Consider the following 24696-nt stretch of genomic DNA (forward strand, 5'->3'; position numbering starts at 1 on the left):
GAATCCGGTTTCTTGCAATATACAGTATTTGTTTTTCTATCATCTGCACCGTCTGTTTTTTCTTTCAGAGAGAGCGGTGGGACTCATATTGCAGTGACGACTAAATAACCTTCTAAACTCTGTGAGTTCATGGAGACATTTTTTCACTTTTTGTCACAATACCACTTATATTCACTATTGGTGTGTGTGTGTATATATCTATATATAGATTTATAGAACAAAAAAGGAAAATAAGCATATGCTCCATGGCGTAACGCAATAAAAACAACAGGCAGACCCGCCAGCGGTTCACGTCAGGAGCAGTTTTCATAGTCGCAATCAAATCTGCCTCTCGTACTGATCTCCACCTCGGCTTCAATGTTTGGTTAGCCTCAGTCTACGTCCCAATGCGTTTTGTCACGTGAGGGACTTCATCACGGGTTATTGGATGACTCAAGATGTTGTTTTAAATACCCTAAGTTGCTAAGCAACAGACAACACAGGTAGAGACAAATCAGCTGTTATTACCACGGAGAACAGCACAGTCATGTGATCATATTGCAATGCAATGGAAAGGATGATAGCTATGTTTGTGCTCAACTCTACAATATGATAAATGCCTATACAGTGACAATATAAAATGCAACTCAAAGTACAGTTTGATGCCAACAATAAAATTACAGTACTGATATTCTAAAATATAAAAGTTATATAATAAAAAAACATATTTAAAAACGTACAACTACATGAACAAATTGGAATGAGTCAATATCAGAAGAGAAGACATTATTTGTGCTTACTACAAGAAAACAAATTGACCAATAAATGTATTAGGGGTGAGTCTCACAACAGATAATATGGCGACTGATTTATTTCACATATATTTGATAATAGCACACTCATTTAGCGCTACTGTTTTTCTTTTAATATATATATAATTTTTTTCATATCAACTATAAATGAATTTGTCATGGGTTGCGCTGCAGTACAAATCCCTGATCACTGCTGGTGATATGGCTTTAGTGAATAGGCGGACAAAATATATTTGGCGTTAAATACAGAGAACACCAATTGTTTTCAATTATCGACGTTTAGTTTATAGAGGTCTAAGATGCAATATTTTAAAGAAAAACAAAACACACAGGGCAGCAAAGTACAACTATTCATCTCTCATTTTATTAGATTTTTTTTCTTATTTACAGGAATCACTCATTCACATTTACAAAATAACCTTAACGCAAAAACGGTATACATTCCAAATGGAGATCTTCAGATGAAACATGATAATAAAAGCTTTTTAAAGGGAACAACATAAATGTCTTTAGAGCATCAAATATTGTCCATTAAAAAGTGCAGGCCCCCCTTAGCCAGTCCAGATTTTCTTAAATTCCCTTTACATTTTCAATTTTTCATCCTGCTCTCATACATGCCTATAGAACCATCTACAGTACTGTATAATATAAATATTGGTGCAAAGAAAAATTATAGGGACTTTTAAAAATTGCTCCCACAACAATTTTTTGAAACGTTTTTAAAAACGGCCTCTGGACTCTTTGCCAGGGTTCTACCACATCAAACACAACCTTTAATTCTGTGCTTTGCAAACTCATTACCGCTTTCCTCACTTGAATTCTATTTTAGATTTCTATAGGAAAAGCATGAATAATCCATTTTAGCCCCATTGCTGCCAAGCATCAATCTGCTCATGATCTCCTACTGTGCAAAATGATACATCAGATGTGGAAAAGGAATAGCGTGGTTAATGGCGACAACAACTCTTTGAACCCCTTTGCTGCAAGAGCTACGTATTACAGGATAAAAGGCATCAATTCACCCCGCTCCAAAAAAAAAAAAATCCTATATAAATTTAACTACGCATCTTGCCCCCAGTATCTCCTTGTCTCCCCCCCCCTTTCTTAATGTGTTTCTAATATTGAAAAAAAATACATATATAGTTTTTCTTAATCTCTAGCCGAGGTTACCATAGTAACCTTTAGACTGCACTGGAAGCTGGTGAGTGTTTTATTTTAACCTCCCGGGCACTTTATATTTCATATGCTTATATCTCCTGAACTGAGAACCAGATTAAAAAAACAGCTTTGAAAAAGGCAAGTACCACCAACTGAAGCAAACATTGAGACAAAGTTCTGGACTAACCAAGGTGCGATGCACGGTATCAGACCCGAAACCGGCGTGAACTGCCATTCAGGTCACTGGCAGTTCATGCAAAATCAGGGCACAATACTAATCACAGCTTTTTTTAAATCCTGCCCAAAGTGCTAATGATGAGTCATTAAATTGCCCAAATATATCCACCAGTTTGGTTAGCATTTCATTTTATCAATTAGCCAAGGTTCACCATTGGTGAGATTTATATTGCAAATAATTAAGTGGAATAGTTCTGAAGCTGCAAGGAAGTCTACATGGTCAAAGAAGTTGTAAATGAGTGCAATTTCCTTCTGCAATAAAGTACATGAAATAGGTTGACAGAAAAAGACTAACATCTGTTGACCCTCGTACAGCAGAATGGATAAGAACTCAGCATAACTGGCACTATAGTGCTCCAACCTGACGCCAGTATAAACAACGTCTAATGTTTAAGTCAGTGTGCCTCTTTATTTTTAAGCACAAGAAACCCCTATCTATTGATGAAATTGCTGAGGCACTCCAGTATAGCAATAGTTATTTTCATTAAAAGGGCTATAAAAAAATACATGTAGAAATTAAATTAACAAATTCCTACTAAACTGCTATTACACTTATCATATTGACACCATCTATAAATGTAATTTTAATACTCCATTTTTCATTAAAGATAACTAATGCAAACTATTTTTTTTTAATATGATTTTATAGTCTATCACCATCTGCTTCTATATGGGGAACTGCTTCCTTAGGTGACGGGGAAATCTTGTTCACAAACTCTGGTCTTAGTGAAAGGAAATCATTCTTCAGCAGAACAACGTTTTCTATTACACACTACGGAAGGAGGAAGAGCCAAGTGTGATAAACTATTAAACCGAATTACATTTCAGCTTCTGGTTTTAATATGGTCATGAAGCGCAAAAGGTTCACAGACATTCAGGGCGATAAGCGCAATTCGTTGGGAGGTTTACACAGAGCAGTTACAATGGAAATTTGTTATATTGGGAATACTGTTATTAATAGATGGCTATATAAGAAATAAATACATAATTATGACAAAATGTAGCCAATAAAATGTTTCAGGCCTTGCTTTGCTATATAGTGCCAAGCCTAGAAACAGACAGACCTATTTACGTGAATAAGCCCCTGTGCTAATAAATATCACCTTTAATACAGTAACTGGACCAGATGTAGCAGTACCAACTCCAGAAGCTCCAAGCCAGAAGTTTAGAAAATAAAATCTGAAACAATTACTTGTTTATAATAACAACAACATAAATAAAGAAAACATAAGTCAATATAACTACTTACTGCAAGGCCATTATGTCCATTATTGCCAACACAAAAATAAATAAACGTTATGAAGAAATCTATCCTCGAGGTTTAGTTCTGTGTCCAGCATGTCCGTTTCGACAATATAGAATTGACCTCCTTAGTAAGTGAATGAGTTTTTAAAAACATACAACCCACCCAGGGTAAACAAAAAAACAAAAAAAACAATTGCAATGTGAAATTTAGAAATAAAATCTAAGTGACCGATGCTTTAAAAATAAATAAAAAACAATATAATCTAGATATACATATTTTTAAATTGTTTGTAAACATGGTACATTTTTACTTGGACAGAGATGGAAACACCTACCACTTACTCCACTTTTCAAGGCCAACGGTAAAAATATAGATCCTAATTTTCAAAGAAACCATCAAATTAAAATTTCTTCCTCGAAGGATAATTGTTGAAGGAACCCTATAACATTCGTCATTTATTGAGAAATACGTTGCACTGTAGCACCGACAGTGGGATCTTGGGTGAACTGTAACACTAGAAAGGTGAAATGAAAATACTTCCACAAATTCCTTCCATTTGAAATTTGTCTCCGGAAACAATTATTTGAGGAATGTAGGTCAATAAGCCAGAAAATAAAAATAAAATATTGAACATTCACAACAGTTTCTTGCTGGTTACCCCCGTTGCTGCTGGTATACTGTAGCATTGCAGTGAAATTATTTCGCCCAAAATGGATTTGCCAACAACTTCCCAATACATTATGATTGAAAGAAAGTTTTCCTCAAGAGTTTCAGTACCATATTATCATCATTTCGGGGTCGGCACCTTCGCTTTATTAAAAACAAAAAAGCAAGATTTATACACTAGTTTCTTCACACATCCTAACAGGGACATTATAGTGACGGTCATCCTCCGTTATAAGAGTCACCATTGGCCAGTCCACCTCATCATTGGGGTAATGTGTGACGAATTCATCTGTTGCATATTTGTACAGCCTGTAAACCTTGATGGTGTGCTGCAGGGCATGTCCAAGGAGAAACATTTCCACCTAGGGCAAAGAAACAGTTAAATGAGTGTCTTGCTCTCCGAGGCAACACTGATAAATAATAATAAATATATACAGGCAGTCCTCGTTTTACAACGCTTCGCTTTACAACGAATGGCTTATCCAACGCTATGCAATGCATACCTATATTCATTTTTACAACGCCAAAATGGCTTATCCAACGCTCTTACGGCGCTTTGCAACGTTGTGTATGTGTGTATATATATACAAATTCACATAAACAACGTTGCAAAGCGTCGTAAGAGCGTATATATATAATATTATACTATATAATATTATATTATACTATATAATATATTATTTATTATGTTATATTATATATATAATACAGTATATACACTATATAATTTATGTGTGTGCTGCATATCTTATTGCCTGCATAAAATATTTGGTGTATTTTAGTGTTAAAAATGCCTTCAGGAACGGAACCTTTCATTTAAACAGTGTTCCTATGGGAAAACGTGTTTCGCTTTACAACGTTTCGCTTTACAACGCCATTTTGAGTAACGCATTGTGTCGGATAACCGAGGACTGCCTGTATATTATAATCAAATGGAAATATTAATGTTTGCTCATTTGCATGTCTTAGACAGGTCTGCAACCCTGCCTTTCACCATTATCAACCAGCACACAGTGCTTCCACTGCAAGGGATTCTGGGAAATGACATGCAAATGAGCACACAGTTCCACCTTTTGCATCAAAACCATATCACATGGTCTCCTATAAGCTTATGCTTGCTGCATTACACCGCTTTTGAGCACAGCCTGGGTCAAGATGCATAGCCAGACCCACAGACAGCAATTTCGACCTTAATGGGTCTCATCAGTGTGCTGTTGGTTATATTGGCTTTGCAAAATAAAGCTTAGGATAGGTTTAACCACAATTAGTTAAGTTATGGTGGGTAATATTAACTCCTTGCAGAGGAGAAAGGGGGGTTGGCTAGAGTAGCCGTGTGTATTAACCCTATTCCATATCTAAGTCACGTGCCCACTAGTGTGCTGTTGTGGCAGGGGTATATTGGGACAGCTTCCGGAGACAACTCATTTGAGGGACTTTTGCAGGGGTGAAGAGTAGGGTAGCCTGCGTGTTGTGTATTGATCCTGTAGAGGGGATATTGTCCATTTGACGGACCTTAGCGGAGGTGAAAAGTGGGTGCGCTTGCGAGCGTCAGTATTAATCCTTGTCCCGTATAGAGACCGCGTGCTAGCAGGGTGTCGTACGTGAGAGAGAGATATATATATTTTTTTCATTATTTGTAAACAATATTTCTAATACGGGGAAAGCAATGACAGACCCAATTTCCTTTCAGGGTCCTCCTGGAGACATCATTTATTAATATTCTGCGGTTTTACAGTAGATTACAAATGGCCACAGTGCAGCAAGTTCATGAACATTGGTAAACAAACATTAAGATGTAGAAGTGGTAATCATGCACTGTATATTCCAGTATGACGCATTTTTTATTTAGGACAACCACAGAAAAACTGAAATATCTGGTGAAACAGCAGTGAAATCCATTTAATAGCCTACACGTGTGTTTGTGTAAATTAATCAGTTCAATAAATCGATCGGCAGTGTAGGTAATTAGTTTTCAATAAAAGATAATCAAAGGCTGCATATATTAAAATGAAAAAAATAAATATATATATAATTTTTTGTAAGTGCCGCTTGGATTTCCTCTTTAAACTATTTCTTCGGGGAAAAAAGTGCCGATATTTACAGGAGATTATTAAATGTGAAAGTAAACATGAGTGAAAAGGTATCCCAGCCAAAGAGGTAACCATAATTCAAACTCTCCGTTTTCAGCAAGCATGTTAAAGAAAGTGCATGTAAATGATAGCATGGATAGTTACACCCACACTGCAAAATCAGCCAGATTGGGAACACCGGATATCACTGAAAGCTTCTTCCCATGATCCAGTTTGCTGTAAGAGGCCACACATCATGCAACTCATTTAAGAGAAGAATTCTCTCTGTAGAACATGTGCTTTTCCTTCATCAACCCACTATATCTTATCCACATTACAGCACACCTTACCTGCTCCAGTCCTCCAGTGTGACCCACTTGATTCAAGTGATTTTTCAGAAACTCACAAGGGCTACTAGATGTGTTTCGAGCAAAAAGAAGCCAGGAAAACACAGGCACTTCCTTGCCCTCATCATTGGCGTTATATAAATCTATAGCAGTCTTCAGCATCAAAAACTTCACCGCTTCATACAGGCAATATTCTTCCTCTTCGTTCCGAAAGATCTCATCACAAACGGCTTGTTTTTCCTCGGGGATTGTCATTTCGCTTAATTCTGCCCACTGAAGAACAAGAGACAAAAGATCACTGAACAGGACACACACACAGTTGGGGTTCCTTACAATGTATAATGGTTTCAGACGCGCTGTGCAAATTACTGTAATGAAAACCTTGCATGTGCTCTATAAACAGTGTATGCATTTGTTTTAGGGTTTTAACAGCAGAACATGGATACATCTAGTGGGAAATAAAAATGACGACAAAGATGATCTGTCCTATAGACCAGATCTACAGTAGTTTCAACTAGAACTAGGCATACACCTTAAAACAAGCTACATTACATCTTAACAGGAGAAGAACACCATAAGTCACTTAAGACTTTTACTAGTGCTAGCAAAAATATAATGACCGTGTTGTGTGAATTTAAAGCACTTTTCATCCATTTCATCAAAACGATGAGATGCAAAACCTAATGACAATTTAGATACAAAGTACCTGGGGCAGAAACAGAGCAAAAAGAAATCCAAATAAGGATGTTTACTCTAAGGAGTCCTGTGTAATAAGAGACATAGGCATTCAAAGTAAACATGGGATCACCAGCTTTGTCAATTAGGATTCCCTTTCATATACTCCAGTACAGGCTGCTATGCATACTGTAGATGGTAGAACAGCCCTGCCAATGCTTTAGAACATACTTTGTGTTGGTTGCTAGAATCGAATCGATGATGCCGTGTAATATATGCTGATGTGTTAATTAAAAGTGAGATAAATCAACTTGATGCTTAAATCAATAGGCTGCAATTAAAGTATCTACTAATCCATCAGTAAGTAATCCACTTTTAAGAAGCAAAATATGTTTTTATCGCTCAATAGATCCAAATAAGACAATATCAATAAAACGTATACACACCCTTTTCTTGAGTAGCTCTAAATACTCCTTGAATCTGACCCATACTTTTTTGCTCCCCTGTGCTTGCCAGAATCTCCACAGGTTAATCCAGTCATACTTTTCAACAAGCTTTTCAGACAACTGTGTTGGAAACAAAAAAAAAAAAAAAAACACACCAGCTAAATAAATTACAATGAATAATTAATTAAATCATCGTTTAAAGGTCATGACAACTTCAGCATTTGAATCTCTGGAAATTTGGTTTTCTTCTTTACGACAGAAGTAAGAAGATAGAACTGGAGACTGTAAAATATATCTGATGCAAATTAAATTAAAACGAAAATACCACTTTGATATCTGTATGTAACGTATTTAAAAATAATGCTTGAAACTAGCCACTGCTCAGTGTATAGTTCATATTATTTGCAACTGAGCAGCAATCCCCATTGGTTTTTTTTGTCCTCAGAAGCAGATCCAGGATTTACTGATGTCTGGGTGCCATCTGGTGTCCGAGATATTTGTAGTCTTTTTTGGGCCAGTTTCTGACTTAACTGGGCAAGTATCCTTGCCTGGTGGAAAAAGTGCAAATGTCTCGGGAACCGGGACCCCTCAAATGTATATCTGTTCTGCTGAAGTAACAAAAAGGTCTGAGTGGCTTGTGTTACCAGCCATTCTGTAACATCAACACGTATATCCATAATAAGCAGCCCCACAGGTTTGTTTAATGTAGTCACAAGACACACAGTTGTGTATCATTCAATGTTTATCCTGGTTACAGATAAAGCTATTCAGACTTGTACAAATAATAACGACATTCATCATTATGCTTTTTTATACTAAGCTGCTAAAAGAACATTCTTCCTTCAAGCTTTTCACTATTGGACATCAGCCCTGTGTTGCAGGTCCATCTAGAACCATCAGTGGCCAATAGTTTTACCATAATCCCCAATTCCACAAATGCTGATGTCACAATTGAGGGATAAATGCAGTGCATTAAATTACTGCCAACTCTTTCAAAAACAGCCAACATTTTACATTTTGTTTGTCATCATTATTTAATTCTACAATAGTTTATATAATTACATGGGCATAGAGCACAGATTTAAAAAACAAAACCAACATATTTTCCTTCTCTTATTTAATTTCAAAACAGTCACTTCAGAGGGGAAACCTACATTTCCTGAGTCGAGACCTTATAACCCTTGTTTTGCATTCGGACCTATATCAGACCAATAACACTTTTGAATAGAAAACGTACATTTAAAAAAATAATAATAATAACGCCCTAGTTAGTGCCTTGGTGTGGCAGACATAGGAGAGAAACTCCAGTGGCAATTGTGAGCAAGAATTAAAATTTGAAATACAGGCATACCTCGCTTTAAGTACACTCACTTTAAGTACACTCGCGAGTAAGTAGGCAATAGGCAAACGGCAGCTCACGCATGCGCCTGTCATCACGTCCTGAACAGCAATACCGTCTCCCTACCTGTACCGAAGCTGTGCGCAAGCAGGGAGACTATAGAGACTGTTACAAATGCGTTATTACATCAGTTATGCACGTATATAACGATTGCAGTACAGTACATGCATCGATAAGTGGGAAAAAGTAGTGCTTCACTTTAAGTACATTTTCACTTTACATACATGCTCCGGTCCCATTGCGTATGTTAATGCGGGGTATGCCTGTAGCACACTTCTATAACAAATCATGTTCTAAAAAAGGTATTCTCTTTGTAAAGGAGTATGCTTTTACTACCAATCGTTTATAATATGTTAAAGTACATTGAGATTAAACACATTAGAAATGTAAAAGTACTTTAAAGTTTGCATATTTGTCAAGGGCACATTGGTGTGATTTTGGTATTAGAATAACATATTTTAATAATAACTATTTCATACAGTATAGCGCTTTTCTCCCAATAGGACTCAGAGTTACAAAATTACAGTATAGTGTGCGATACACAGCACATACATATTTTTGCTGTCCTTGCCAAGATTAATTTACAATCTATGTTTTTGTGCCCGAGGCACAGGGAGATAAAGTGACTTGCCCAAGGTCACAGGGAGCTGATACCAGGAATTAAACCACGTGTCCCTGCTTCAAACTCTGTCATTGTTTACTGTCTTTAATCACTGAGCCGCTCCTTATCACCGTTACATGTTCTATTGCATTTCAAATCTTGCCATTGCAGTCACGTAATTATAAACTGCTGGAGAAATACAACACACTAGGAATAGTCACAGACACCCCTGGCTCGGGAGCTAAAGTGACAAGTGAGCTAGTAGAGCAGTGAAGCCTGATGCCCTCTGTATTGGTGTTTCAATGATCTTACCAAGGGGGAAAAAAAGGATTAACCACACGTGCCATGAAAAAAACTGGTAGCCATTATTTTGTCTGTCAGAATAACTAGAGCCAGCAGAAATCACGAGAGCAACACTGTCTAAACTAATCAAAAAAATAAAAATTAAAAGAAGGAGAGAGAGTGTAATTGTAGCAAAGCAGAGAGCCTAGGGGCCCTCACCGGTTGACTAAAACATAAAAATAGCGATTTCTAAATGTGAAATATAAATACAATAGTATTCAAGTGGCCGAAAACAAAGAGCCTCTGCTCAGTGGAAAGCGAAAATCTGCCCCAGGCAAGATGTAGAGATACATGAGAGGGTGTAATGAAGAAAACTAACATTGGTTGCAGCAATCCCACCCAAATGTTTTTATTATTATTAATTACTACCTAGTCAGGGGGTTGCCAAGAGCAGAGAGCTATTGTCTCCGGGCCTCTGATTGTCGAAACGTTTCGACACAAGAAAACAACAAACCTGGCCACATGGTCACAAATAGGAAGTCGCAACTTCATCTACTGATGACACTGCAACTGTCGCTGCTGGAGCGAGCCATGTCCTTGTGGCTATTTTGTGCCCACTTGCTTGTCGGTCGGTAACCAGAGGCATCGCTGGGGGTTAAGGGACCGACCGATTCAGATAAGGTTAAAAAAAAAAGTAACTACGGCCTGGGGTCAGGAACTCGAGGGGCCCCGTTACGTAGTGGCTATATCATGCCCAAGGAGCGCTGTTTTTCAGCGGAGATAGTGTTCTGCGTTTCCATGGTGCAAGCGCAGGATGTGATCTGAAGTACAGGGAAATGGAAGAGGACCCCTCTATTTCCGAGTTAAGAGCAGCCGTAGTTGCCGCTACATGTTCCCTCCCTGCACTCAAAGGGTTAAAAAGGTAGCCTCATCAGAAGAAATGTCTATTTTAAAATCCAGTCAAAAGGACCAGTAAGTAACTGGGATAGCATTCTTAATGCTCTGTTGCCCCCTGGTGGTTCACTCAAAATATAATGTTCTCAGATATAGGGGCTTATGAAGAGAGGTACGTACCAGAAAGGCTTAAATTCGCCACAGGTGGCATTTAATTTAGTCCTATGCAGGGTACTCCGGTAGACCGGTGTGCAGTAAATTGTGAAGTTGGCGAGTTTCACTTGGCGTGAAACTCGCCATTCAGAGGCGCGCGGTATTTCGCCACAATAAAGCCAACTTTTGTTGGCGGGCAAAATTTCACTCAAACGCGCCATATAGTAGCTCCGATTGGCGCATACATGCGCATCGGAGCTACTGGAATCGTGCGTGTTTTTACAATGACGAAATCACGCTTCTCGCCACCCCTCTGGCTATAAATTTTGGAAATTAAATAAGTTTGGCGAATTTGACTTTTCCCGCCAAGTTCTCACCACAAACTCTTTGAATGCGGACATTTTTGCCACAAACCTGGCGAAAATGTCCTTACCGTACCTCTCTGCATAAGCCCCATAATCTCTTAAAATGTGTTGTGGAGAGATATATAAAAAGGTATCAGGAATGTCGATAGCTGTTTTCTACACCCCCTGGGTTTGCCCAAGTTGCTCACACCCTGGAAAGTTGTGCTTACCCTGCACTTTATTTTGAAGGGACAGGAGCAAAGTTGCTTTTTATTGAACCAGAACAATTTGACTACTGTAAATCTCACCAATTGAAATAAAAGAGCGAGTTCAACAAATCCTGATCTAAGGAGACCGGTTATGACCGGACTTAAATTACTGAAATGACTAGCTAGCTCTGCCCACCCATTCTATTAAATGCACCATAAACCACAAGAGATCCCCTTTTCATGACAACATTCACAGTACAATGTATCTCAACTAGCGTGCAGTACGCCTCCAGCAGGGTGACCAATGACCGGTTACTTGTGTACAATATCATACTGCCCCTTTGCCAATAGTAGAATTACTGTACTTTTCAGCAACAAGCAATGATAGCCTCTTAAAGAAAAAAAATGCTGCTCATCCGGTTTCAGACAAAGGAGGTTTAGGAACGGTAAAATCATGATACATTTAAAAATGAAGGAGTAAAGACACTGACTCTGTGAACAACGACACTGAGTTTGAAGCAGATACGCCTGGTTCAATTCCCGGTGTCAACTCTTTGTGATCTTGGGCAAATCACCAACTCCCTGTGCCTCAGGCACCAAAATCATAGATTGTAAACTCATCTGGACAAGGACTACCTGTAACATTCCCGTGTGCTGCGTATCGCGCAATATACTGTAATTGTGAGGCACTGAGTTCCATTGGGAAAAAAACGCTATATGAAACAAAGTTATCATCAAAATGTTTAGTTTTTTCAGATATATTTGTAAGTACGAAATTACTTTGATGCAGATACTTTGTGGTTCATGCACTTGCGTCTCTTTCCTTTCTCTTTTTGCATCGGTCTCTCTCCCATTCCTATACAATCCTTCACATTTTATTTACAATTCAGCTGCCAAACCTGTACAAGATAGCATCTCAGATCATATTTAGCAAACACTGGTAGTAGTGCCCAGACTACTCCCGTGGGTTGTACAAACAGATTTTACTTGGCTACACTGCCATAAATAAAACGTACTCTGGCTAGAGCAGCAATCTTGTAAACACACAAACATATCCCTTCTTTTTCCATGGCATAGTCCTTTTGCTGTTGGTTTTAGCAATACCGCCATTTGTAAATTGTTGTTGTTGAACTCTGGAGATATTAGTTGCTGAAATATTGAACCCGTTTCGAGGTTATAATGGCCCTTGCGTTGCCACAGTGTTAATGAAATAGTTAACATGTGAAAACTTTGCTTATTTTCAAGTAGAAATGCATATAATTAGCACAACACTACTTCGCTTTCATTTTTTGGAGGGATTGCTGCTTTAAAACACTGTGGGAGGCTGCAATTTCCAATCCTCACCAAGGTCAAAGTCCAAGCTCAGTGGTGCCCAACGGTGGAAACCTAAGAAGTCCAAAGATTGCAAGTAAGCTGAAACACAGTATTTGTTCTTTAAGGAAAGGAAGAAGACAAACATACCACATGTATATAGCAACTGGAACATTCTGAAAAAAATAGAAACCATTTAAATGTCATGATGTAAAAATGCAAAAACACCCGTGTTTTTTCTTTACCGTTTTCTGGATTGTATAAAAATGAGTTTTTCCTCATAATGTACAGTACATGGACATATACACACACTTCTACATATATATTTATAAATGTGTATAATTATATATAGGCACACAAAGGGATTGAAATTTCCAGAGCGTCTGGTCGCCCGTGCGCCTAAAATGGCATTCCTGGCGCCCGAGTTTTGGGGTGCTGAGTGACCTATCAGTCACTGTGCCATAGCCTCTCACAGCGCGCCCGGTCCTGCTTTACTAACGCGACATCAAAGCTGGAATGGGGTGAAGAATATTTAGCCCGACATTTTGACACCCAGGGGGACCTTCTTCAGGGTTGTTAGAGTTACATATGTAGCTCCTTTTCCCCGTCACTAAATGGAACTACCTGTGCTGCCATTACCTGTTTGGCTACCAGAAGGCCTGAGCCTCCGCCTCTGGGAGCCTGGGGTGATCTCTTGTTCGCCTCGGTGAAGCGCCTCAACCTGTGAGGGATCCCGGCATAGCGGGATAAACCCCTCACAGGAACCAATACCAATAGTAAACACACACACCACTGGGTATATATCAACTGGTTTATTAAACATAGGATACGGAAACCTGTACCACACAGTATATTACACACAATACAATAACACAGGGTGAGTGTCCCGAAAGTACATAGTGTGCGTGGCACTAATATCCCTGGTGTCCATTCCCCAATGTCAGTCCCCACCCAAACTTTAGGGAGTAGCGCTACCCCTGCGGACCGTTGGTGCACTTAGATGTGATACCTTCCTGGGCACTCCAGTACCCGGTTACAACCGAACACCACAAAGGATCCGTCTGATCCACCGACGTAGGTCTGTCCGGTCCGTCTATGAAGACGTCCGCCTCTGTGTGGGGTGAACTCCTGCTGGATGGTCTCACCGTAGAGAGTCTTGGTTCTGTGATGGTTTGGTCCCAGATCACAGGCCGCAAGTCACCTCGCGGCGTCTTGTCGCTGGTTCCTAACTCTGATAAGGCGACTATGGAAATGTCCCTATCTGGGGGGCTTTCCTGTAGCAGCCACAAACTGTAAAAGGTCGGGGCCTAACTGGGGCCTAAGGGGCAAATCTAGGCCTAGGTCAAAGGAGCGCGGCCCTCTTGACACTACCTCTGTCTTTGCCCTTCTCCTTCCGATTGGCGTGGTCCTGCTTCGCACCAAACTGTACTCTGCTCTCATCGTGAATCCTTCAGACCTATTGGCTGTGCTGTGACGGAGCAGTCGTAGCCTCCCCCTTCCCACACTGAAGGTAAGGGGGACAAAAGGGAGACCTGGCTCTAAACACACACACACTTATCTCATGTGTCAGAGAAGGAATGTGGGGAAGCATGGGGGTCATGGCCCTGATGTCAAGGTATTCCTAGGACATCCTGGGGTCATGGACCGGTCGACTGTTGCTATTCCCATAACAATAAGAGGCATTTGCCTTGACACCAATGAACATTTTTTCAGCACCAAAATGTAGCAGAGACTCACAAATCTAATAAAATGTTTGATGCTGGTAATTCATTATTTCACCACCACCGCCGCCCCCCACCCCCCAAATAATTTGGCCTGGAGGGAGTGGTTTAAAAAGTGTTGCATTTGTTGGGGTTACGACCACTCAAGATAAAGGAAAATAAGCAAAACGAAAATGGTATCAGTCTCAAGTCAAACATTCTGAATGAAGCATTTCAACAGCCTGGACTTATGCTTACTTTTCCCCATACCCACAGAGGTACTTTTCCGATTCTTTTGGCCAGTCTATAAAGAGGGATATTCCCTAAAGTACGATAGTGCAGATTGGGGCACTATTGCCCAGAAACTTCTATTCAAGTCACTGGGAGGTTTCATGCAATTGACTCGAGGCACTAATACAGTTTAAAAAGTAGCCCCCAAGTATCCCAACATTGCACTTAGACAGCAGAGACCCCTTTTCGTGTGCTTATGTTCATTACACTTAATACAATGCATTCTACTATTATATTTTGTAAAGCGCTGCATACTGTACATTGTTGGAGCTATATAGATTTAAAAAAATGCATACATACAATCCAAACTAGGGGGAAAGACAAACATGGCGAGAACTTAAAAAAAAAAAAGCAAAAATAAAGGCAAAAACAGAGAGAAAGATACAGAAAAATAATGTGGGCTGGATGCTTGAAATGACTGGACTGAATTAACTAACGAATGAGATGGTCCAGCACATTCTATTGCAGTCCTGCAGAGAGATTCTAATTCCTAGGACACCGTTGCAAAAACTATTCCACTAAATCCCAACAGACTTATTTAATAAGCAAGAACGCTACTGAAATTAATGGAGTTAAAAAGTGCCGATTCGCTTAAAAGTTTAGGAATGCGGCCCTACATTTTTAATTTATTTTCCAGGGGATCTTAAGAAAATGGAGAGGTAACACATAGGATAATTGCTACCTCCTGTTTCGGTCTGCCATGCCCCTTCTCTCACACTCTCCTTTACCTGTTCCATTTATTTTTAAACACGCCAGCACTCCCTTCCATTTCTTCCCTGCAGCATGTTCTCCTTTCCCCCCTTTCTGTCCCTGCACCATATCTCTATCTGTTGTCATTGTTCGGATGTCGCAGATGTTAGCGGAAAAGCATTAGAACTCTGTGGAGCAGAACAAGCTGCTCTTAAGTCATTATTCGTGACCAAAGCATGCAAGGAGCACGCCTCTGAGGGATTTCAGGCCCCATTTGCAATTATGATGGTAAGATGGTAATCAGGGCCACAGACAGCCTGCACTCCCTACCTCCTGCTCCATGTGTGGATATGCTGCACCCTCAACAGAATGGCTGGAGCCTAGATCATGATGGTAATCCACACACTAAGAAAAAAATAGTTCTTTCTATGTAGTTTTTGCAGGTAACCAATAGTTGCACATTGAACAGACATGATTTCAATAATTCATAAATGTATGGGGGAAAGCAGTCACAGATAGAGAAAATAAAGGGAATCTGGAACTATAGGATACATAACTTGACGAAAGAAACCCATAAATGTGAAAAACTCACAATACAATGAATATAAAGTACAGTAAACTCTGGATACAACGGCACCCTCTGGGAAGTGTGAGTGCCGTTATACCAAATATTGCTTTATATAGAGTTCAACTTAAAACGGGATATAAATAAAAAATGGACAAATAAATATAAACGGGATATAAATAAAAATATTGAAAAATAAAGAACTTGCATATGGAACATTAATTATGTTTTATGTAAAACTGCACTTTATAAAACATATTCACAACATTGTACTCCAAAATTCCTGCTTACGCCTTTCTCAAATTTCTTACCAGGCAAGTTCTTCATTTCTCTCCAGTCTTTACTTTGTCAATCTTAGGAGCCATTGTTGAGGGGTGCACAAGTTATTGCATGCGCCAAAACGTGTTTTACTACAAGAGCTGTGACATTTTAACTCGTGATTGGCCATTTTGAAATGTGCCGTTAGATCCAGAGTTTACTATATTGTAGCTCAGTACACACACACACACACACACACACACACACACACACACACACACACACACACACACACACACACACACACACACTTTAGTCATTTAAGTAATGCAAATACTTAAGAAACAATACATACTTGGGTCAGATCTTCATTTTGCAGCCAGGTTGGGAGCTTGGTGTGGCTAAGAGCTTGGAACAATGTAGCTCTCAAGGCACAATAGTTATCCCCTCTCACCTGCCTAATCGAACCAAAGCTGTGAGAGACTTCTTCATACCCCTGGGTAAGAACACAAGAAATATAGTTATTCAACAAACCGTAGAAGGTGACTTACAGTCATTGAAACTTTAAACATTAGTCCGAAATTAAAAAAAAAAAAAAAAAGTACATATTTTAAACATTGTATTTCAAACAGTGTGTAAATAGCATATACGGTATCATCTAAAATTGAATGTTAACGATGCTCGAACAACTGCGTGAAAGAGGCAAAAAATACAAAGAGCCGGAGAATATCAAACCACTATCATTGAATCGTAAAATGAAAGCATTTGATAATCCAAGGATTCTGCATGATGCTCAGCATTAAGATACAGTATACACACCTCCCCAATCCAGCCGGCTCACTTAACTCCACGCAGGGTCCCTAAAATGTGTAGTACCTCCCCTTAATCCATCACAAATATAACATTAAACTCGTTTCCACCACCAAGGATAAAAAAATTAAAAAAGGTCACCACTGTCCCCGGTCCCGTTTCCAGCGATAAAAAATATGTTTGACACAAAATCTATTGTAGCAAAATCTGTCAGAAAATGCAGTTACTCTTCACAATATACAAAGTTCAATTAGGGCCCAAATACAATACAGTGAAAAACAGATTCTGTGCAGCGCCTAGTGCCAATATAAAGTGTAGCAATTCACTAGCAATGAATTGCAAGTGTTGCTAATGCAACTAATGGAAAAATATCATTGAATAAATCAGAAACACTTGTAAGATGTGTCTTAATACAACCGTGAACAATGTCCTCAACAGAAATGTCCAGTTGCTCTAATGTTTGGCGTTATCAACGTAGAACTCCGCATATGAAATGAGAAAAACATACCAAATATAGTGTCAAACTGTATAATAAGAGCAATATTTAACCTTATGGTTAGTGATTAATGAAATCCTCAGAGGTAGGAAATGCTAAGGAAAGTAAGAAAAAAATTGCATTTAATAGACATAAAAACAATCACATGACTGTTACTACACTAGTGTCCACTCCACACGCTGGCAAAAATTGATATCCTACTTACAGGAGGTACAGACAAGACAACGAGTATTCTAAAACTTGCCTTAAACTAGCCAGGTACGAGCCAGTTCTGGTTCTCATCAGGGGTGATGGTGAAGCATTTCGTGAAACATGGAGAGGGGAGTTTATCACAGTCCCCACGCCAGCACAAGTCACCCTGCACAGGAGTGCACAATATTCTCTTGGAGAACGTCCTAACAGACTGCAGGAAAACTGGAACCGGCTCTTCCTATCACCCTGTCTCGCGTGCGCATGAGCGGGATTACAAGACAGTCAGCAGGACGCCGGTAGAAGGGAAGAGAGGCAGTGCCACTACTTCGGTGGTTACAGGAGAACCTGGACGCACCAGCTGGTCTGGAGAAGCCGTACCCAGGATTCCAGATGCATTAGCCGGAGAAGAAAAGCAGCCGCCCCCAGCAGAGATTTGCAGTTCAATGCGCAATACCTACCTCCTGTAAGTAGGATTTCAATTTTTGCCAGCGTGTGGTGTGGATACTATTGTAGTAACAACAATATGAAATATATCGCTCACTATTAGGTATGATTAACAGGTATATGAAAATTGAATTTTGCCTGAGGTATCAAAGTGGATACTGGCTGCTACCTATGTGCTGATTTGAAATGTATTTTCAAAAATAGAGAGAGGCTTTATATTGTAAAGCCTTTCTCCAGCAAGAAGCACATTTTTGGTGCACACGTAGGCTGTTAAAACTTAACATTTATTTATGCCATGATTAAAATAATAGTACACATATATAATAAACTTATCATCAAAAATTAAACTGTGTGTATCGTGTTTCTTAAAAAACTTTGTATGGTAAAGGGATGCGAGTATTAGACTCTGTTATGAATATATATCCATCTGGGTTATCTCGGTCATGTAATATTTATATATAGTAATCCCACGACAATGGATAAATGTATCCTACTGTGAACAAACACTAAGGTTGGGCTGATGAGGGTTAATTCCCAAGGAGATTGACCCTACCTTAAATATAATAAAATTACTATTTGTCAAGGGTAGTAATGTCCAATGGGTTACCCTGATTGTATGAAATTGGATATTAATAAATAAAGAGTGGGTCAGCAACGCAGCATACCTAATTACTCACCATAGATTGTACTTATTTGTGCATATACAACTGGGTGTTACTGCTAGTGGTACCTGATGTGGTTTTGTTGGTTGTTAAATAATCTCACTATATATAAACGCCATAAACATCATGGCACAGTTTTAGCATCACTGTATAATTGTACACTCACCTACTTGTAATATAAAGATTACCAATTGTAATAGAGTAACCAGTGCCCTATGTTCCGGTGTAATGCACAGCACAATGAATGGTGAGAGGTAAGTGGATTAATCCCATGCTGGTGACCCACTGATATACAGCTATTCCAGTAAAGTCATGTCATAAAATCAATCAATTTGTATATGCACAAATAAGTACAATCTATGGTGAGTAATTAGGTATGCTGCGTTGCTGACCCACTCTTTTTATTAATTTCCAATGTCATACAATCCGTCGTGGGATTACTATATATAAATATTACATGACCGAGATCCATCTGGGTTATATGTATTCATAACAGAGTCTAATACTCGCATCCCTTTACCATACAAAGTTTTTTAAGAAACACGATACACAGTTTAATTTTTGATAAGTTTATTATATATGTGTACTATTATTTTAATCATGGCATAAATGAATGTTAAGTTTTAACAGCCTAGATGTGCACCATAAATGTGCTTCTTGCTGGAGAAAGGCTTTACAATATAAAGCCTCTCTCTATTTTTGAAAATACTATTGTAGTAACAATCATGTGATTGTTTTTATGTCTATTAAATGCACTTTTTTCTTTCTTTAATGAAATCCTCAGAAGGTTAATTATTGTTCTTATTATACAGTATCACACTAAGTTTGGTATGTTTTTCTCATTTGATATGCTGAGTTCTACGTTGATCCTAACACCAAACATTGGAGCAACTGGACATTTCTATTGAAGACATTGTTCATGGTTGTATTATTAAAGACACATAGTACAAGTGTTTCTGATTTATTCAATGTTTTCCCATTAGTTGCATTAGCAACACATGTCTAGTGAATTGTTACACTGTTTGTATTAGCACTAGGCGCCGCACAGTATCTGTTTTCCATTATAGTTTCCATATCTGACCGGGGTGGTCAGATTCACTGATTGGCAGCCACCTAAATACACTATCATTTAAGTTTAAGTGTTTTTATCACAGTGCATTTAGTCACGTGCACCCATCACGGTTAGCGCAGCACAAATTTCCTTTATTACCAAATACAGTACAGTGCTTAGTTTACAGAAAAAATGTTTACAACAGACGACAGAGAAGCCCAATGCGACATCCAACATGACAGAAATACACAGTAAAATACTTATATATTCTCTTGAAATAGGGTCATTTAGTTTAACCCTTTGGCTAAAGCGTTGTAAGCTTGCGAGCCACGACAAGGCAGACACCTGTTCGCAAGGCCTAACACTACCAGATAAAACACCTCTATTAGGATTAAAATTCTTATTTACCTCTATTAGGAGGGAGAAAGACCACAGTGGGTCTATATCCAGCAGAATGAAAGGACCTGCAAACTAGGGAAGTGGGGAGGGGCGGGCTTAAAACCTGGGAAGGAGGTATATTAGTATTTTATCTGGTAGTGTTGGCCTTGCTAACAGGTGTCTGCCTTGTCGTGGCTCGCAAGCTTACAACATTTTGGCTAAAGGGTTAAACTAAATGACCCTATTTCAAGAGCATATATAAGTATTTTACTGTGTATTTCTGTCATGTTGGATGTAGCATTGGGCTTCTCTGTCGTCTGTTGTATACATTTGCCACGCTCAATAGCACTCCATTTTGACACTTATATACATATATATTTTGTGGGGGCTCAGGGGTTCCCAAAAAGAGCTTGCTGGGGTTCTGTGTTTTGTTAACATATTCTCAGCTGTTTCAGCTGCTGGAGATTAGTGGCTCCTCCTTCCCAGGTTTTAAGCCCGCCCCTTCCCACTTCCCTAGTTTGCAAATTCCTCATTCTGCTGGATTATAGACCCACTGTGGTCTTTCTCCCTCCTAATAGAGGTAAATGAGAATTTTAATCCTAATAGAGGTATATTAGTATTTTATCTGGTAGTGTCAGGCCTTGCGAACAGGTGTCTGCCTTGTCGTGGCTCGCAAGCTTACAACGCTTTGGCCAAAGGGTTAAAAAAAAATGACCCTATTTCAAGAGAATATATATAAGTATTTTACTGTGTACTTCTGTCATGTTGGATGTAGCATTGGGCTTCTCTGTCGTCTGTTGTATACATATGCCACGCTCAATAGCACTCCTTTTTGACACACATATATATATATATATATATATATATTGTGGGGGCTCAGGGGTTCCCAAAAAGCACTTGCTGGGGTTCTGTGTTTAGAAAAAATATGTTACAAGAACTACAGTACAATATACAGAGAGTTTAATAAAATAACAGGGTAATAATAGAGAACCTATACGTTACCAACACACATCAGTTCCCTCCCAAAAGTGGTCTTTGGAGTTTGGAAGATGGGAATTCACAGGACTTGTTGGCATCAAAACACACCACTTATTGAATTCTAAATTCATGTTCCATATGCATGGATTTTAACCTAAAAAACCCTGCATTGGAAACGGAATAAGCCCACCTTCTGGGGCATGTCCTTAACTTCCCTCATCCCTCTATGTATAAAATGATCCCATAACTTTTTTTTCTCTCTAAAAGAATGCCCCTTTCACCGTTGCATTTGTAGAATTAAAAACACGTGTGGACATCCATCTTGATAGGGTAACTTTAATAGTTGAAAGTGAAATATGCACCTGATATGCAACATAGACCAACCTGTCATATTTGGTCTTAAATTAATTAGCTGAGCTCCCTTGTCATGAATGTTTTAACACATCCTTGGGAATTCTATTGAATCCCAGTTATCAGATATTTAGTAAACTTGTGCAGACATGTGAAATGGCTTCATAGCCAAACCCTCTTGTGTTACCCAGATCACTTGAGGAAATCTTTTTAAGCTACATTAAAAACTCTGCTTATTTTCACCGCCAAAAAGAGTTGTGGTTTTTAGTCACCCCTTAATCCAAGACCAGGTTTGCACTTAGATAACCCAATTTATAGACAAACACAGGAAATAGGTCAGGTCATTCTGGCCTCACCCCCAAAATAGTTTCAAGTTAATAAACTAAAAAAAGATATATTTTTAAGATGTAACTTGTAACTCAAATTAACCTTTGGTGTGCTGAAGTGGTGAACTACCGAATATATATAGGGCCTATTGTCACACACACTACATACAAACATGCATAGTGGATGATGAGGTTGAAAAAAAGACATTCATCCATCAAGTTCAACATATGCTAAATTTAGATGACAGATACTTTATCGTATATCTGTACTTACAGTACATTGATCCAGAGGAAGGCAAACAAAAAAATAACCCCAGTGACATATCATCTAATGATATCTCATAACGGGAAAAATAAATTCCTTCCTGACTTGCATGCATGCATACATACTATGTTGCACACGAAGTAAAGATTGGAAAGGTGATTCGCAAATGTCCGAAAAAATGCACCAAAAGCTCACCAAGTGGAGGGCTAAAAACGTTTAATGAAGACTATCCCCCTTGAGAAAGGGCACTAAGGTGCCTGAAACGCGTAGGGTTGTTATGTATTAGTTTTTTTGTTTGTCCCTAATTTTCTTTTTATGTAGTCTTCATTAAACGTTTTTAGCCCTCCACTTGGTGAGCTTTTGGTGCATTTTTTCGGACATTTGCGAATTACCTTTCCAATCTTTACTTCGTGTGCTGCTACTGCTTGGAGTGACGCGCTGAGGATCTGAGGGTACGTGGTTGTCGGCGTCTGTTACATTCTCCCCCGTGAAATCACGTGTCTACAGGGAGAGGAAGATTTTCCGGACGGACCGGATGTACTATTACGTACTTCCGGCACTCGGGAACTCCGCGCCATTGATGCGAGACTGGGCAGAGGATACCCAGGACGGCTTCGTTCCTTCTGCAGAGAGGGCTGCACTTGAGGAGTGCTACATGAGGGATCCATAGAGGCGCTGACCCAGGCTCTCTATACTCCAAGGATCTCAGGTAGCGGTTTCCATTGGAACTCCTCTCTTACATACGCAGCCCCATAGTGTCTCCTTCATCTGTTTTCACCCTCTTCACACCCACGTTGTGGAATTCCCTCGCTGCTTACCTCAGCAGTCCCATATTATTACTACCTCCCATTGACTCTCTGTTTTGAGCTGTTAGTAGCCTCACAACCTACCATAGGTATAAATAAAATAGAGTAGAGGCGATTACATCTTATAAGATGTAATTTTTATAGATATCATACCTCTCATTAGTTTTGCTAGTTTTTATAGATATCATACCTCTTTCATTAGTTTTGCTAGTTTTTATAAATATCATACCTCTCATTAGTTTTGCTAGTTTTTATAAATATCATACCTCTCATTAGTTTTGCTAGTTTTTATAAATATCATACCTCTTTCATTAGTTTTGCTACTGCAGTTTTGCCACGCCATTCCTTACGACAGTATTCAACCATATCCATTTCTGGTCCTACTCCTAGTTTATGATCACCTATGGAAACAGTAATAACAAATAAACATATTTCTTATGACGTCTAAAAAACACACCAAGAGTATATTTAAATGGTAAAAACCAGAGGCACTTTTTTTGCGCTATTTATTTATTTTTTAAATGTAGTACGCAGTTCTGTACCCGACTCAATGACTCACGACATTGTGCAGTCTACAATTACATTTGTTACCAAGAGAAAAGAAGTAGCAAACTGCTCAGGGTGAGAAATTGTGACTGCAGCTAGCAGAGGTTAACCCATTTACTGCCAGGGACAAGCAAACAATTGGCAAAGGTTGTTAGCTTATTTGGGAACAAAAGGATTCAAGTGGTCTTCAAACTCTTGGAAATGGTACTCTAACCAACCAAAGCCTGGTAAACTGGAATCCGTATAAAAAGCAGGCTAGGTTTGTTGAATGTTGAGTCCAAGTCCAAGAACGCAAACCAAGTAATTTTAGAGTTTGAAAACAATGTTGAAAGGCTTCCTGAAAAGAAAATCAATGTGGTAGAGACGACACTTCTAAAGATGCAATTTATGATGTGTGTTTAGTTTTTCTTTGTACACCTACAGTAGTCCAAAGAATCCAAACCCAGTCTTTTGCCAATCATTACTCAAAAAGACCCCAGCTCCCTTTCATTTTCTGCCCTGTTTGGGTTGAAAAACAAACAGAATGGCAATGTCAGCGCAACAAGCCAACAAGTTACAAAGAGAATATTTATGACTAGGAGAGGAAAATCCCAAGTAAAATAGGAATGGAACAATCTAATGGCACCTCTCCTTATTGTGACACCAACACTGATACTTGTTTAGTCTTGAAACGTCTATGAGCATTTCATTGCCACTACCTCCTTAAAAATCAAACTATATTGCAAGAAGCATTTTAATCGTACCTGCGTCCTTTTCCGCATGGTCGGGCACTTTTGTAATCTTCTCTTTTTTAATTTCTTCTTCATCTCGATAAAGGTCTTCCTCTCTGAATGGGAATACAGCTGATTACCCACTCACTTTAACTTCAAAACAGTGTATCCCACCACAATACGCAATAAGCCTGGCTACAGCTGTATCCATCTGAACTGCAAAGTATGGAGATCATATAAAGTACTTGTGCATGTGCAGGTAAAGCAGCAAAAATATGAGGTTTTATAGGTTTGTTTTTTTAATAAATCAGTTTTGTAGTATTAGATTTTTTTATTTAATTTAACTCTC

At 38.9% G+C, this 24696-nt stretch overlaps 1 protein-coding gene across 3 annotated transcripts in view; it reads right to left on the reverse strand.

Moving 5' to 3' along the window:
* Window positions 1-1133: 1133 nt before the first annotated feature.
* Window positions 1134-24696, reverse strand: part of OTULIN (OTU deubiquitinase with linear linkage specificity) — a 56118-nt gene continuing 32555 nt past the window's right edge. For all 3 annotated transcript variants that reach the window (XM_075585933.1, XM_075585934.1, XM_075585935.1), the window contains 6 exons: window positions 24381-24463; window positions 23395-23492; window positions 16688-16828; window positions 7636-7755; window positions 6518-6787; window positions 1134-4460 (listed from right to left, as the gene is read on the reverse strand). In XM_075585933.1, the coding sequence (XP_075442048.1) occupies window positions 4269-4460; window positions 6518-6787; window positions 7636-7755; window positions 16688-16828; window positions 23395-23492; window positions 24381-24463 (904 nt within the window). In that variant the 3' untranslated portion in view covers window positions 1134-4268. The remainder of the gene's footprint in view (window positions 4461-6517; window positions 6788-7635; window positions 7756-16687; window positions 16829-23394; window positions 23493-24380; window positions 24464-24696) is intronic.

Source organism: Ascaphus truei, chromosome 2 (assembly GCF_040206685.1).
Source record: "Ascaphus truei isolate aAscTru1 chromosome 2, aAscTru1.hap1, whole genome shotgun sequence".
NCBI classification, from domain to species: Eukaryota; Metazoa; Chordata; class Amphibia; order Anura; family Ascaphidae; genus Ascaphus; species Ascaphus truei.